General features: G+C 57.1%; 2 protein-coding genes across 2 annotated transcripts in view; both read left to right on the top strand.

Annotated features, from left to right (window-relative positions):
• The window catches only part of megf8 (multiple EGF-like-domains 8), a 31,607-nt gene extending 25,529 nt beyond the window's left edge, over positions 1 to 6,078 (top strand). The window contains exons 40-43 of the mRNA XM_088905811.1: positions 1,450 to 1,620; positions 1,928 to 2,058; positions 2,775 to 2,904; positions 3,099 to 6,078. Coding sequence (XP_088761937.1) covers positions 1,450 to 1,620; positions 1,928 to 2,058; positions 2,775 to 2,904; positions 3,099 to 4,553 — 1,887 coding nt within the window. The 3' untranslated portion in view covers positions 4,554 to 6,078. The remainder of the gene's footprint in view (positions 1 to 1,449; positions 1,621 to 1,927; positions 2,059 to 2,774; positions 2,905 to 3,098) is intronic.
• A 1,191-nt stretch (positions 6,079 to 7,269) lies between these two features.
• LOC148815003 (uncharacterized) lies at positions 7,270 to 13,442 on the top strand. Its single transcript, XM_088905803.1, has 4 exons — positions 7,270 to 7,671; positions 8,468 to 9,092; positions 11,043 to 11,437; positions 12,120 to 13,442. Exons 1-4 carry the CDS (start codon positions 7,270 to 7,272, stop codon positions 13,206 to 13,208), a joined length of 2,511 nt encoding a protein of 836 aa, XP_088761929.1. The 3' UTR covers positions 13,209 to 13,442.
• Positions 13,443 to 13,519: the final 77 nt, after the last annotated feature.

Genomic DNA, 13,519 nt, shown 5'->3' with positions numbered 1-13,519 from the left:
GAGACACACAGGGGTTGGAGACACACAGGGGTTAGAGACACAGAAACACCATGGTGAGTCTGGAGACACACAGGGGTTAGAGACACAGAAACACCATGGTGAGTCTGGAGACACACAGGGGTTAGAGACACAGAAACACCATGGTGAGTCTGGAGACACACAGGGGTTAGAGACACAGAAACACCATGGTGAGTCTGGAGACACACAGGGGTTAGAGACACAGCAACACCATGGTGAGTCTGGAGACACAGGGGTTAGAGACACAGAAACATCATGGTGAGTCTGGAGACACACAGGGGTTAGAGACACAGAAACACCATGGTGAGTCTGGAGACACACAGGGGTTGGAGACACAGAAACACCATGGTGAGTCTGGAGACACACAGGGGTTAGAGACACAGAAACATCATGGTGAGTCTGGAGACACACAGGGGTTAGAGACACAGAAACACCATGGTGAGTCTGGAGACACACAGGGGTTAGAGACACAGAAACACCATGGTGAGTCTGGAGACACACAGGGGTTGGAGACACACAGGGGTTAGAGACACAGAAACACCATGGTGAGTCTGGAGACACACAGGGGTTGGAGACGCACAGGGGTTAGAGACACAGAAACACCATGGTGAGTCTGGAGACACACAGGGGTTAGAGACACAGCAACACCATGGTGAGTCTGGAGACACACAGGGGTTGGAGACACAGAAACACCATGGTGAGTCTGGAGACACACAGGGGTTAGAGACACAGCAACACCATGGTGAGTCTGGAGACACACAGGGGTTAGAGACACAGAAACACCATGGTGAGTCTGGAGACACACAGGGGTTGGAGACACAGCAACACCATGGTGAGTCTGGAGACACACAGGGGTTGGAGACACAGAAACACCATGGTGAGTCTGGAGACACACAGGGGTTGGAGACACACAGGGGTTAGAGACACAGAAACACCATGGTGAGTCTGGAGACACACAGGGGTTAGAGACACAGAAACACCATGGTGAGTCTGGAGACACACAGGGGTTAGAGACACAGAAACACCATGGTGTGTCTGGAGACACACAGGGGTTAGAGACACAGAAACACCATGGTGAGTCTGGAGACACACAGGGGTTGGAGACACAGAAACACCATGGTGAGTCTGGAGACACACAGGGGTTAGAGACACAGCAACACCATGGTGAGTCTGGAGACACACAGGGGTTAGAGACACAGAAACACCATGGTGAGTCTGGAGACACACAGGGGTTGGAGACACAGAAACACCATGGTGAGTCTGGAGACACAGGGGTTAGAGACACAGAAACACCATGGTGAGTCTGGAGACACACAGGGGTTGGAGACACAGAAACACCATGGTGAGTCTGGAGACACACAGGGGTTAGAGACACAGCAACACCAACGTCAGCCTGATGATGGACAGTCATACTGTGGCTATTCTTCTCAGGGTCAGCACTGTGAGAGGTGTATGCCGCTGTTTGTGGGCTCAGCGGCGAATGGCGGGACGTGTCGGCCATGCCAGGAGTTCTGCCGAGGGAACAGCGCCATCTGTCTGACACGGGAGGAACTTGACAAGGCCAAGGGGGACCCCACCAGCTTCCCCCTGGACCCTCAGAGAGTGAGGGACCCCGCCTGACGTCCTGCTCCCTGCCCTTTCCGGCTGTCTCGCTCTGCCTGCCCGTCTCTCCCTCTGAGACTCTGGCCTGTCTCTCTGCCTCTCCCTCTGCTTCGCCTTCCTTACAGATTAAATCTGCTTCCGACAGACAAAGGCCGTCCACGCTCTTGTCAAACGGTTCCTCACAGTTCGTCAACAGCTCAGTCAGCGTGTCGTTAACGTCACACAACCAGTGGCGGCTCTGTTACAGTCCCGCCCGTAACCCTCCTCTCCCCATCTCGCCCTAACTCTCGCTCTCTGCCCACGCCAGATTGTGCAGTGGGTGTCCGAGGGCCCCTCGGAGGACAGCGCGGTCTGCGTCCACTGCCAGAACAACAGCATGGGGGACAAGTGCGACAGCTGTCTGAGCGGCTACTTCCTGCTCAGCGGGAGGTGTCACAAGTAAGGCGATACATCGTCTCTGACCTGCCCGTGTCAGGCATTACTGTCCAAACTCGGAGAAGACCCAGTGTGCTGTAGTCATTGTGCTTCCTGTATAAAATATTGCAGTCAGTGTTCAGTAAAGACACAGTCCTGTAATACTCATTGTGCTTCCTGTATGAAATATTACAGTCAGTGTTCAGTAAAGAGAAGTCCTGTAATAGTCATTGTACTTCCTGTATAAAATATTACAGTCAGAGTTCAGTAAAGACACAGTCCTGGAATAGTCACTGTGCTTCCTGTATGAAATATTACAATCAGTGTTTAGTAAAGAGACAGTCCTGTAATAGTCATTGTACTTCCTGTATAAAATATTACAGTCAGTGTTCAGTAAAGACACAGTCCTGGAATAGTCACTGTGCTTCCTGTATGAAATATTACAATCAGTGTTTAGTAAAGAGACAGTCCTGTAATAGTCATTGTACTTCCTGTATAAAATATTACAGTCAGTGTTCAGTAAAGACACAGTCCTGGAATAGTCACTGTGCTTCCTGTATGAAATATTACAATCAGTGTTTAGTAAAGAGACAGTCCTGTAATAGTCATTGTACTTCCTGTATAAAATATTACAGTCAGTGTTCAGTAAAGACACTCATATAAGAGTCATTCTACTTCAGGTTTAAAATATTAAAGTCAGTATTAAAACTATGTTGCTGAATGCTCTGTCTGTCCTGTAGGTGTCAGTGTAATGGACATGCAGACACGTGCAATGACCAGGATGGGACAGGCTGCCCCTGCCAGAACAACACAGAGACGTCTTCATGTCTGAGCCAACAGAGTGACAGAAAGGAGTGCTATCGTCAGCAGGTATCCTCATCCTTTTCATGCTGTACTGGAGTGTCCAGTCAGTGTGTCTGTATTAACCCCTCTCTCTCTCTCTCAGTGCAGTGTTAATGTACTGGAGTGTCCAGTCAGTGTGTCTGTATTAACCTCTCTCTCTCTCTCTCTCTCTCTCTCTCTCTCTCTCTCTCTCTCTCTCTCTCTCTCTCTCTCTCTCTCAGTGTGCTAAGTGTAAGGACTCTTTCAATGGGACTCCAGTTAATGGACGCCAGTGTTACCGCCAGTTCAATGTGGACAACGAGTGCTGCTTCGACCCCACGTCCCAGACCAACTGCTTCCACGAGCCCAACATCCGCAACCTGCCGGCGGGCCGCACCGTCTTCTTCGCCGCGCAGCCCAAGTTCACCAACGTGGACATCCGCGTCACCATCGACGTCACCTTCGGCGAGGTGGAGGTGTACGTGTCCAGCTCGCACGAGACCTTCATCGTGGACGTGGACAAGGCCACCGGCGTGCACACCATCCGCATCGAGGACGAGCGGGAGGCGCCGTCGCCGCTCAGGGGCGCGCCGGGCAACCTGTCCTCCAGCGCGCCCGCGCTGGCCCTGGCGCAGCCGGGCGGCCGGGCGGCGGGCGAGGGCCGCGAGATCCGCGAGGAGCGCGCCCAGGGCCTGATCACCTACATCACGGTGCGGCGGCCGCAGAGCGTCCTGATCGTGCGCGGCGTGCGCGACCGCGTGGTCATCACCTTCCCGCACGAGGTGCACTCGCTCAAGTCCAGCCGCTTCTACATCGCGCTGCGCGGCGTGGGCGGCCCGCGGGCCCCCCAGGGCGAGTCGCAGGGCCTGATCTTCCTGCGGCAGGACCAGGCCCACATCGACCTCTTCGTCTTCTTCTCCGTCTTCTTCTCCTGCTTCTTCCTCTTCCTGTCCGTGTGCGTGCTGCTCTGGAAGGTCAAGCAGTTCCTGGACTTCCGCCAGGAGCAGCGGCGCCACATCCAGGAGATGACCAAGATGGCGTCGCGGCCCTTCGCCAAGCTGACCGTGTACCTGGAGCCGGAGGAGCCGCAGCTGGTGTACCTGAGCGCGGCGGGCGGGGGCGCCGTGTCCGTCTCGCAGCTGCGGGCCGGCGGGGGCAAGGGGGCGCTGGCCGGCCTGGGCCTGGGGGGCGGCGGGGGCTCGGCCGTGGCCCGGGGGCGGCTGGCGGTCTCCTCCTACACCAAGCCGGACCGGGAGGGGGGCGCGCCGAACCCGCCGCAGGCGCCGGGCTGCGGGGGGGGCGCCAACGGCACGGGCCCCCACCCCCACCAGCACCTGCCCCTGCAGTACCTGCACGTGCACCAGTACAGCCACCACAGCCACCACCACGGCCACGCCGGCTACCAACACTTCTGCCGCAGCGACCCCTTCCTGTCCCAGCTCATGGGCTTCTCCTACTCCTCCTTCAAGGTGGGGCCCATCACCCTGGAGCCCACCGACGACGGCATGGCCGGCGTCGCCACCCTGCTCTTCCAGCTGCCCGGCGGCATCCTGGCGCCCAACCGCGCCTGCCTGGGCTCGGCCCTGGTCACCCTGCGCCACAACCTGCAGGAGTACTGCGGCAGCTCGGGCCACTCCGGCTCACAGCACCGCAAGGGCCTGCTGGGGCACCAGCACCTGACCACCATGTCCATGTAGGGAGGGGAGAGAGGATTGGGGGAGAGGGGGAGAGGGGAGAGGGGAGGAGAGGAGTGGGGGACAGACATGGAGAGGACTGGGAGAGGGGAGAGGGGGAGAGGGGAGGAGAGGAGTGGGGGACAGACATGGAGAGGACTGGGAGAGGGGAGAGGGGGAGAGGGGAGGAGAGGAGTGGGGGACAGACATGGAGAGGACTGGGAGAGGAGAGAGGAAGAGAGCACAGAGAGGGAGAGGACTGGGGGGAGGAGAGAGGAGGGAGGAGGTAGAGGGTGGAGTCAGGGAAAGGGAGAAGTACTTAAGTTGGGAGCCAAGTACTGTAAGAGAAGAGAATACTATAAACACTACTTTGATCTCTGTTTTATTTTTAAATCTGCAAGTTTCTCGGTTGTATAACGCTATGCACAGCAGCGCTCTGAATAGAAACCTTTCTGCTTTGAGCTCAACACTAAGTGCGTTCTGCAGCCAATGGGAAATGGGGAGAGGGGAGGGTCACCCCATAGTAACCAATCCGGCTTTAGTTTCTGCACTGCCCCAAACGCTAAAGGAAAACATCGCCCAATAGCAGACCGGGAGGGGAGGGGCCATCATGTGCATTACACTGATTGACAATCACGTCCACCAATACAACACTACAATTAGAGGGGTGTAACCATCGTCTTATTGACCAATAAGCTCTGACGTCCTGAAACATTCCAGCAAACGAGCTGGAGAAAGGGGGTTGTGGTCGTTAAGAGTTTAAGCAGCAGAAGGACTGTCCTGCGGTGGATCTGTGTGTGAAGAGCATTGACCTGGTCTTGCTTCGTCTGCCTGTGTTCTTGAATTTCTGACGATCAGATGGTCAGACCCTGTTACCCCTGAGAATGGAGGAATCTGATTGGACAGTTCTGATGCCTATTATGTTTTTGTTAGTTTTATTTGTAATTGTTTTTTTTTGTATTTATTTGTTGTTGTTCCTATTCACATCTGACCTTTACTGCGATTCTCCTGCTTCGCAGTCAGTGCTGGGCTCTGATTGGACAGCAGAACTTTGACCAGCCAGTGACTCAAGTGTTCTGATTGGACAGCACTGTCAAAGGGGTGGATTGGTGCTGCTTTGGATTGGACATGCCTTCTGTGTGAAAAGGATTCCGATTGGACCAACTGGCTGTGGAATTCATATCGCTTTGTTCTGATTGGACTGCTTGGCTGCCTGTCTGTGAACACAGCTTTCTGATTGGCCGTTGTTTTGGTTTATTTTTGTGCTTTTTTTTGTCCCATGGAACACTTTTGGGATGTGAGTGGGAATCTCCAGATCAAAACTTGGAGTGGGAGAGCAGGACTCTGCAGGAGGGGAAAGCACAGGCCTGGACTCTCCGGGCGGCGCTGGTCCGGTCCGGTCCGGTGCAGTCCTCTTCCTCTGGGACCTTTTTGTTGTGTTGCTGCTGTTGTCGAGATTGTCCGTGCAGGCGTCAAGGTCAGAACATAAATCGCAGCCCTCAAGTGTCGTCTTTTATACTCACCGTTATTAAACTGCTCCCGTCAAAGGTCTCCATCGCCACTGTGCTTTCTGGGAAGGTTCTGGACTGGGGGGAGATTAGAACTATATTAATATCCCTGCTGAGCAGCAAACCACGCTCTTTCAGATCAATTACCTCTGTTAAACTCCCTGCCAGTCTGGAGCAGAGAACTTTAAAGGAGCCCCAGTCTCACTGTGACCTGTGTCAGTGTTACAGGTAGAGACACAGCCCTTATAGAGTCAGGATACTCATCTCCCTGCAGTCTGGAGCAGAGAGCTTTAAAGGAGCCCCAGTCTCACTGTGACCTGTGTCAGTGTTACAGGTAGAGACACAGCCCTTATAGAGTCAGGATACTCATCTCCCTGCAGTCTGGAGCAGAGAGCTTTAAAGGAGCCCCAGTCACAGTGTGACTCTCTCCTTGATCTGTGCTCTCTCTGCCTGGCCCACTTTCTCCTTTCTCCTCTCTCCTCACTGTGCCTCCCTCTTTCTCCTCTCTCCCTCCTCACTACACCTTCCTCTCCCTCTCCCCTCCTCTCTCTCGGCTCCGTTATTTCCAGTAGTCTCGTTTGAAGCTGCAGGATGAAACATTTCTGACCAGAGTATACTCCTCTCTGGGCCAAGGAAAGGAGCTCAGTAAAAAAAAATTAGAATGGGCCTTTTACCAACAGCCATTAGTGCTCAGACACAAACCTGAGGGCACAAGAGGAGACAGCAGGGAAGTGCATTTAAAATGGGGAGGTTGGAGGGAGTGGGGGGGTGCTCATTACACAAAGGGTGGTAAGAGTGTGGAACAAGCTGCCCAGCCGATATCCTGTTTTCTCTTAGGAAAGAGCTGGATGAGATCCTGGGATCAATTAGCTATTAATTACCAAACGGGATGGACAGCTGAATGCCTCCTGTCCTCTGTGACCCATCTGCTTGTCTCCTGCAGACGATGTCCATGCAGTAACATCTGCTCTCCAGCCAGTGTACACACTGTCCTGTACACTGTCCTGTCAGTGTACACACTGTCCTGTACACTCTCCTGTTCTGTGTACACTGTCCTGTCCTCTGTACACTCGGTCCAGTGCTGTAGCGCGCACTCTATTGTCCTGTAGCCTGGACAGCAGGCAGGCGGTACCTCCGTGTTAACTGCACTGCAGTCGTGTCCCATCGCCGACCAATCACAGAGCCCTGGTCTGGGCTTAAAGAGCAGCTCCTGGCCAATCGGAGCCGCAGAAATGTGGGTCCCAGACGCAGCGAGCGGCGCTCTGATTGGCTGCCGGTGTCGTCAGTCTGTCCCGGGTGTGCTTCCGGGTTTCGTCGCCTTCGCCTGCTGCTGCTTCTTCAGAGGAGAGGAAGACTCGTCTCGCAGGAGGGCAGCAGCTCCGCTCCGGCTGTCTGCGCCGACTCATCCGCACGTCCCCGCCCGCGACAGACGGCTGCGTGCATGGACTCCGCCGCGGCTCGGGCACTGCGTGTGCCGGCTTTGTGAGAGAAATAAAAGCCGGAGAGCCCCCCTGGGGGCGGGGGCTCTGCAGGTTTTGCTCCGGAGCGGGCGTGGGGGGGTCTGTCCACAGGGGCGAGAGCGCCGTGCGGGGCGGGACGAGACGAGACGAGACGGACCCTCGCCTGCAGACGCGGTAGGTGGCTTTGTTGCTGTGAAGGTCGCCGGTGGTCCTTCCGCCGGGCTGTCGATGCCCTGTCGATACCCCGGCCAGCGCGGCGGCGTCTGCAGAGCTGCTGGCCCGGCTGTGTGGCGCCGTTCATGTGACACTGTACCCCAGGGGTCCTGATGTCACCTCTCAGCCTGTTACAGTGATGCTGTACCCCTGGGGACCTGATGTCACCTCTCAGCCTGTTACAGTGATGCTGTACCCCTGGGGTCCTGATGTCACCTCTCAGCCTGTTACAGTGATGCTGTACCCCTGGGGACCTGATGTCACCTCTCAGCCTGTTACAGTGATGCTGTACCCCTGGGGTCCTGATGTCACCTCTCAGCCTGTTACAGTGATGCTGTACCCCTGGGGACCTGATGTCACCTCTCAGCCTGTTACAGTGACGCTGTACCCCAGGGGTCCTGATGTCACCTCTCAGCCTGTTACAGTGATGCTGTACCCCTGGGGACCTGATGTCACCCCAGTCACTGTGGGGCCTGGGGGGGGGGGGTCTGTGGTCAGTACAGGGCCTTGTTCATGAGCATGTCCAGTCAGTCTCACCGTCTCACTGGCAGCCAGTGCACAGCAGTGAGGACAGGAGTGATGTGCTGAGGCAGGCTTGCTTTAGGATGCACACAAGCCTCTGACTGCCCCTGTGCCGCCCGGGGGGGCGGGGCAGGAGGGGTGGCTGTGGGGTAGGATCAGGCGCAGCATGTCCACACTGGTGTCTGCTCCTCTGTCACGGTGCAGAGAGTGAGCCTGCTGTCCGTGTGTCTTTCAGCACAGCCATCCGTCTCCCTGGCAACAGGACATGAGCGACTGTATCCCGGGAATGGATCTTGCTCGGGTCAAGGTGGAGGAGCCCGAGTCGGAACCGCTCCGGGTCGAGGGCGAGTCGGACCTTAGACTGCGCCAGCAGTGGGTCCAGACGGCCAGCAGCTCTGTCCAGGGCCCGGTCCCGATCGGCGGAGTGGAGCTGGTCCGCATCAAGGAGGAGCCGCTGGATGGCGAAGTGCAGTCCGTCCGGATCAAAGAGGAGTTCGCCGAGCCGGAGCCGGAACCAGAAGCCGGACCGGACTCGCTGTGGCCCGGCCCGCTCTGCGTGAAGCAGGAGAGTCCCGATCCGCTTCTGGCCCGGATCAAAGAGGAGCCGGTCCCGCCGGAGGCGGTCCGGATCAAGGAGGAGTCCCAGGACGTGGAGCTGGACCCGGCGCTCCGGGGCGGTGTCGACCCGGCCCGCGTGAAGAGGGAACCCAGCCCGGGCGAGCTCGAACCCGCGCCGGCGGCCCCGCTGCTAGGCCCGGGGAAGTGGGAGGAGCCCGGGCCCGGCCCCGCCCACGTCAAGCAGGAGTGTCCCGGGCCGGATGGCGGCTCAGATCAGACTTCGTCTCGGGACAAGGACTCGGGTGAGAGGGGGCTGGGGTCCGAGGGGGTAACTGATCCATCGTCCCTGTTCCTCTGCTCTCGACAGACACTTACAATACCAACACATCACAGAACATTACTGAGAGACAGGCTCACTGTTCCTCAGGCTGGGACAGGAGATCACACACTGTATTATTATTATTGAGAGACAGGCTCACTGTCTGTTCCTCAGGCTGGGACAGGAGATCACACACTGTATTATTATTATTGAGAGACAGGCTCATTGTTCCTCAGGCTGGGACAGGAGATCACACACTGTATTATTATTATTGAGAGACAGGCTCACTGTCTGTTCCTCAGGCTGGGACAGGAGATCACACACTGTATTATTATTATTGAGAGACAGGCTCACTGTTCCTCAGGCTGGGACAGGAGATCACACACTGTATTATTATTATTGAGAGACAGGCTCACTGTCTGTTCCTCAGGCTGGGACAGGAGATCACACACTGTATTATTATTATTGAGAGACAGGCTCACTGTTCCTCAGGCTGGGACAGGAGATCACACACTGTATTATTATTATTGAGAGACAGGCTCACTGTCTGTTCCTCAGGCTGGGACAGGAGATCACACACTGTATTATTATTATTGAGAGACAGGCTCACTGTCTGTTCCTCAGGCTGGGACAGGAGATCACACACTGTATTATTATTATTGAGAGACAGGCTCACTGTCTATTCCTCAGGCTGGGACAGGAGATCACACACTGTATTATTATTATTATTGAGAGACAGGCTCACTGTTCCTCAGGCTGGGACAGGAGATCACACACTGTATTATTATTATTGAGAGACAGGCTCACTGTCTGTTCCTCAGGCTGGGACAGGAGATCACACACTGTATTATTATTATTGAGAGACAGGCTCACTGTCTATTCCTCAGGCTGGGACAGGAGATCACACACTGTATTATTATTATTGAGAGACAGGCTCACTGTCTATTCCTCAGGCTGGGACAGGAGATCACACACTGTATTATTATTATTGAGAGACAGGCTCACTGTTCCTCAGGCTGGGACAGGAGATCACACACTGTATTATTATTATTGAGAGACAGGCTCACTGTCTATTCCTCAGGCTGGGACAGGAGATCACACACTGTATTATTATTATTGAGAGACAGGCTCACTGTTCCTCAGGCTGGGACAGGAGATCACACACTGTATTATTATTATTGAGAGACAGGCTCACTGTCTGTTCCTCAGGCTGGGACAGGAGATCACACACTGTATTATTATTATTGAGAGACAGGCTCACTGTTCCTCAGGCTGGGACAGGAGCTCACACACTGTATTATTATTATTGAGAGACAGGCTCACTGTCTGTTCCTCAGGCTGGGACAGGAGATCACACACTGTATTATTATTATTGAGAGACAGACTCACTGTCTGTTCCTCAGGCTGGGACAGGAGATCACACACTGTATTATTATTATTGAGAGACAGGCTCACTGTTCCTCAGGCTGGGACAGGAGATCACACACTGTATTATTATTATTGAGAGACAGGCTCACTGTTCCTCAGGCTGGGACAGGAGATCACACACTGTATTATTATTATTGAGAGACAGGCTCACTGTCTGTTCCTCAGGCTGTGACAGGAGATCACACACTGTATTATTATTATTGAGAGACAGGCTCACTGTCTGTTCCTCAGGCTGGGACAGGAGATCACACACTGTATTATTATTATTGAGAGACAGGCTCACTGTCTGTTCCTCAGGCTGTGACAGGAGATCACACACTGTATTATTATTATTGAGAGACAGGCTCACTGTCTGTTCCTCAGGCTGTGACAGGAGATCACACACTGTATTATTATTATTGAGAGACAGGCTCACTGTTCCTCAGGCTGGGACAGGAGATCACACACTGTATTATTATTATTGAGAGACAGGCTCACTGTCTCCCTCCTCTCTCTCCGAACCCAGAGGTGAAGCCGGAGTTCTTCCCCTGTCCACACTGCACCATCTCCTTCACGGCCGAGCCCTACCTGGAGAAGCACATCAAGTGGACGCACCACGAGGAGTACCTGGAGCTGCTGCGCGCCCGCGCCGCGGCCAGTGGGAGGCCGGGCCCGGGGCAGGAGGGCGGCGAGGGCGTGTCGGGCTCGGCTGAGGGCGCGCGGGCGGCGGGGGGCCACAGCTGCCCCGTGTGCTCGCAGGCCTTCGGCACGCGCGCCCAGCTGGAGTCTCACCGCCGGCGCGCCGGGCACCAGGGCGAGGATGGCGCCGCCAAGCGGCACGCCTGCGCCGACTGCGGCCGGAGCTTCAACTACCGCGGCAACCTGCAGAAACACCGCCGGACCATGCACGACGGGAAGGAGGTAGGTGTCCCTGCAGGGGGCGCTGTTGCCGCCCTCCTGTCTCCTTGTCTGAACACCCCACTATTCCTCTCCCACTGTCCCCCGTCCCTTTGACCCCACAGACACCCCACTATTCCTCTCCCAGTGTCCCCTGTGCCTCTGACCCCACAGACACCCCACTATTCCTCTCCCAGTGTCCCCTGTGCCTCTGACCCCACAGACACCCCACTATTCCTCTCCCAGTGTCGCTCTGCTGTACCTCTGACCCCACAGACACCCCACTATTCCTCTCCCACTGTCCCCCGTCCCTTTGACCCCACAAAGGTGACCCCACTGACCCCAGTAGGTGCGATGAACGATGAGGCCGAACAAAGCCGTTTCATGCAAACCCAGAGGCTGAGAGCTGCCGTCCACTACACCGTCGGGCTGCTCTGCAGAGAGGTGGGAGAGCAGAGCGACGTGCAGTTCAGCAGGCAGAGCATTGCTGCCCTTGCGGAGACCACATTCAGGCAGAGTGATACTTTTGCGAAGGATTTTCGCAACTATTCCTCTCCCAGTGTCCCCTGTGCCTCTGACCCCACAGACACCCCACTATTCCTCTCCCAGTGTCGCTCTGCAGTACCTCTGACCCCACAGACACCCCACTATTCCTCTCCCAGTGTCCCCCATCCCTCTGATCTCTGACCTCTGTCCTGTGCCGCAGGGGAAGTCGGGGTGCGCCTGCCCGGACTGCGGGAAGCAGTTCAGCACCCCGGGGAACCTGCGGGTGCACCGGCGCATCCACGCGGGCGTGAAGCCCTTCGGCTGCGAGCAGTGCGGCAAGCGCTTCACCGAGCTGGGCGGCCTGCGCAAGCACCAGCGCATCCACGCGGGCGTGCGGCCCTACCGCTGCGCCGACTGCGGCAAGGAGTTCGGCCGCGTGCACCACCTCAAGTCGCACCAGCGCACGCACTCGGGCGAGAAGCCCTACGCCTGCGCCGACTGCGGCCGGCGCTTCGGCCACTCGGGCGAGCTGAAGATCCACCGGCGCACGCACTCGGGCGAAAAGCCCTACCACTGCCCCGAGTGCGGCAAGAACTTCGCCGTGATCAGCAACCTGCGCTCGCACCAGCGCGTGCACTCGGGCGAGCGCGCGCACACCTGCGCCGACTGCGGCCGCAGCTTCGGGGAGCTGGGCGTGCTGCGCAAGCACCGGCGCGTGCACACGGGCGAGCGGCCCTACCACTGCACCGCCTGCGGCAAGCGCTTCAGCCGCATCCACCACCTGAAGACGCACCAGCGCACGCACACCGGCGAGCGGCCCTACGCCTGCCCCGACTGCGGCAAGACCTTCAGCCAGTCGGGCGACCTGACCAAGCACCGGCGCACGCACTCGGGCGAGAAGCCCTACCCCTGCCCCGACTGCCCGCGCAGCTACAACAACTCGGGCGACCTGCGCAAGCACAGCCGCACGCACTCCGGCCTCAAGCCCTACGCCTGCCCCGACTGCGGCAAGGGCTTCCGCATGATCCACCACCTGAAGACGCACCGACGCGTGCACACGGGCGAGCGGCCCTACCTCTGTCCGCACTGCCCCAAGACCTTCAGCCGCCAGCACCACCTGGACTCGCACCGGCGCCGGCACTGGGCCAGCGGCACCGCCGGAGACGCCGCCGGCACCAGCACCAGCGCCAGCCCTGGCGCCGCCGCCGCCGCAGAGACGTCCTCCGCGCAGGCCGGGGCCGGGGACGGGCGAGGGGTGAAGGGCGAGGAGAAGGAGGAGGGTGAGGAAGAAGAGGGAGGAGGAGGGTGAGGAAGAAGAGGGATGTGGGAGAGGAGGAGGAGGGTGAGGAAGCAAAGGAGGAAGGAGAGGAAGAGGGAAGAGGAGGGAGGAGGGCGAGGGTGAGACAGTGCTGGCGCTGTGCCGGACGAGGGTGGTGACGGTCTGGCGCTGTGGACCGGGCCTGGGGGTCCATCACTCTGTGTCACTCTGTGTCACCCTGTATCACTCTGCACTCACACAGACAATAAACCACACTAACACCTGTCTGCTGGGCTCTGTTCCTCACTCCACCACCGGGCGGCGCTACAGTCACAGGGAGAGTGGATCTCACTGCGGGGACG

This window comes from Atractosteus spatula, chromosome 25 (assembly GCF_055471065.1).
Source record: "Atractosteus spatula isolate fAtrSpa1 chromosome 25, fAtrSpa1.hap1, whole genome shotgun sequence".
NCBI lineage: Eukaryota > Metazoa > Chordata > Actinopteri > Semionotiformes > Lepisosteidae > Atractosteus > Atractosteus spatula.
Note: the sequence above shows the minus strand (reverse complement) of the source record. Positions and strands in the feature narration are given on the sequence as shown.

Bases quoted from the DNA above. Each gene is read 5' to 3' on its own strand.
- LOC148815003 (XM_088905803.1), top strand. From the start codon at position 7,270: ATGTGGGTCCCAGACGCAGCGAGCGGCGCTCTGATTGGCTGCCGGTGT. The intron at 7,672-8,467 runs GTAGGTGGCTTT...TGTGTCTTTCAG, and splicing joins GACCCTCGCCTGCAGACGCG to CACAGCCATCCGTCTCCCTG. The intron at 11,438-12,119 runs GTAGGTGTCCCT...CCTGTGCCGCAG, and splicing joins CCATGCACGACGGGAAGGAG to GGGAAGTCGGGGTGCGCCTG.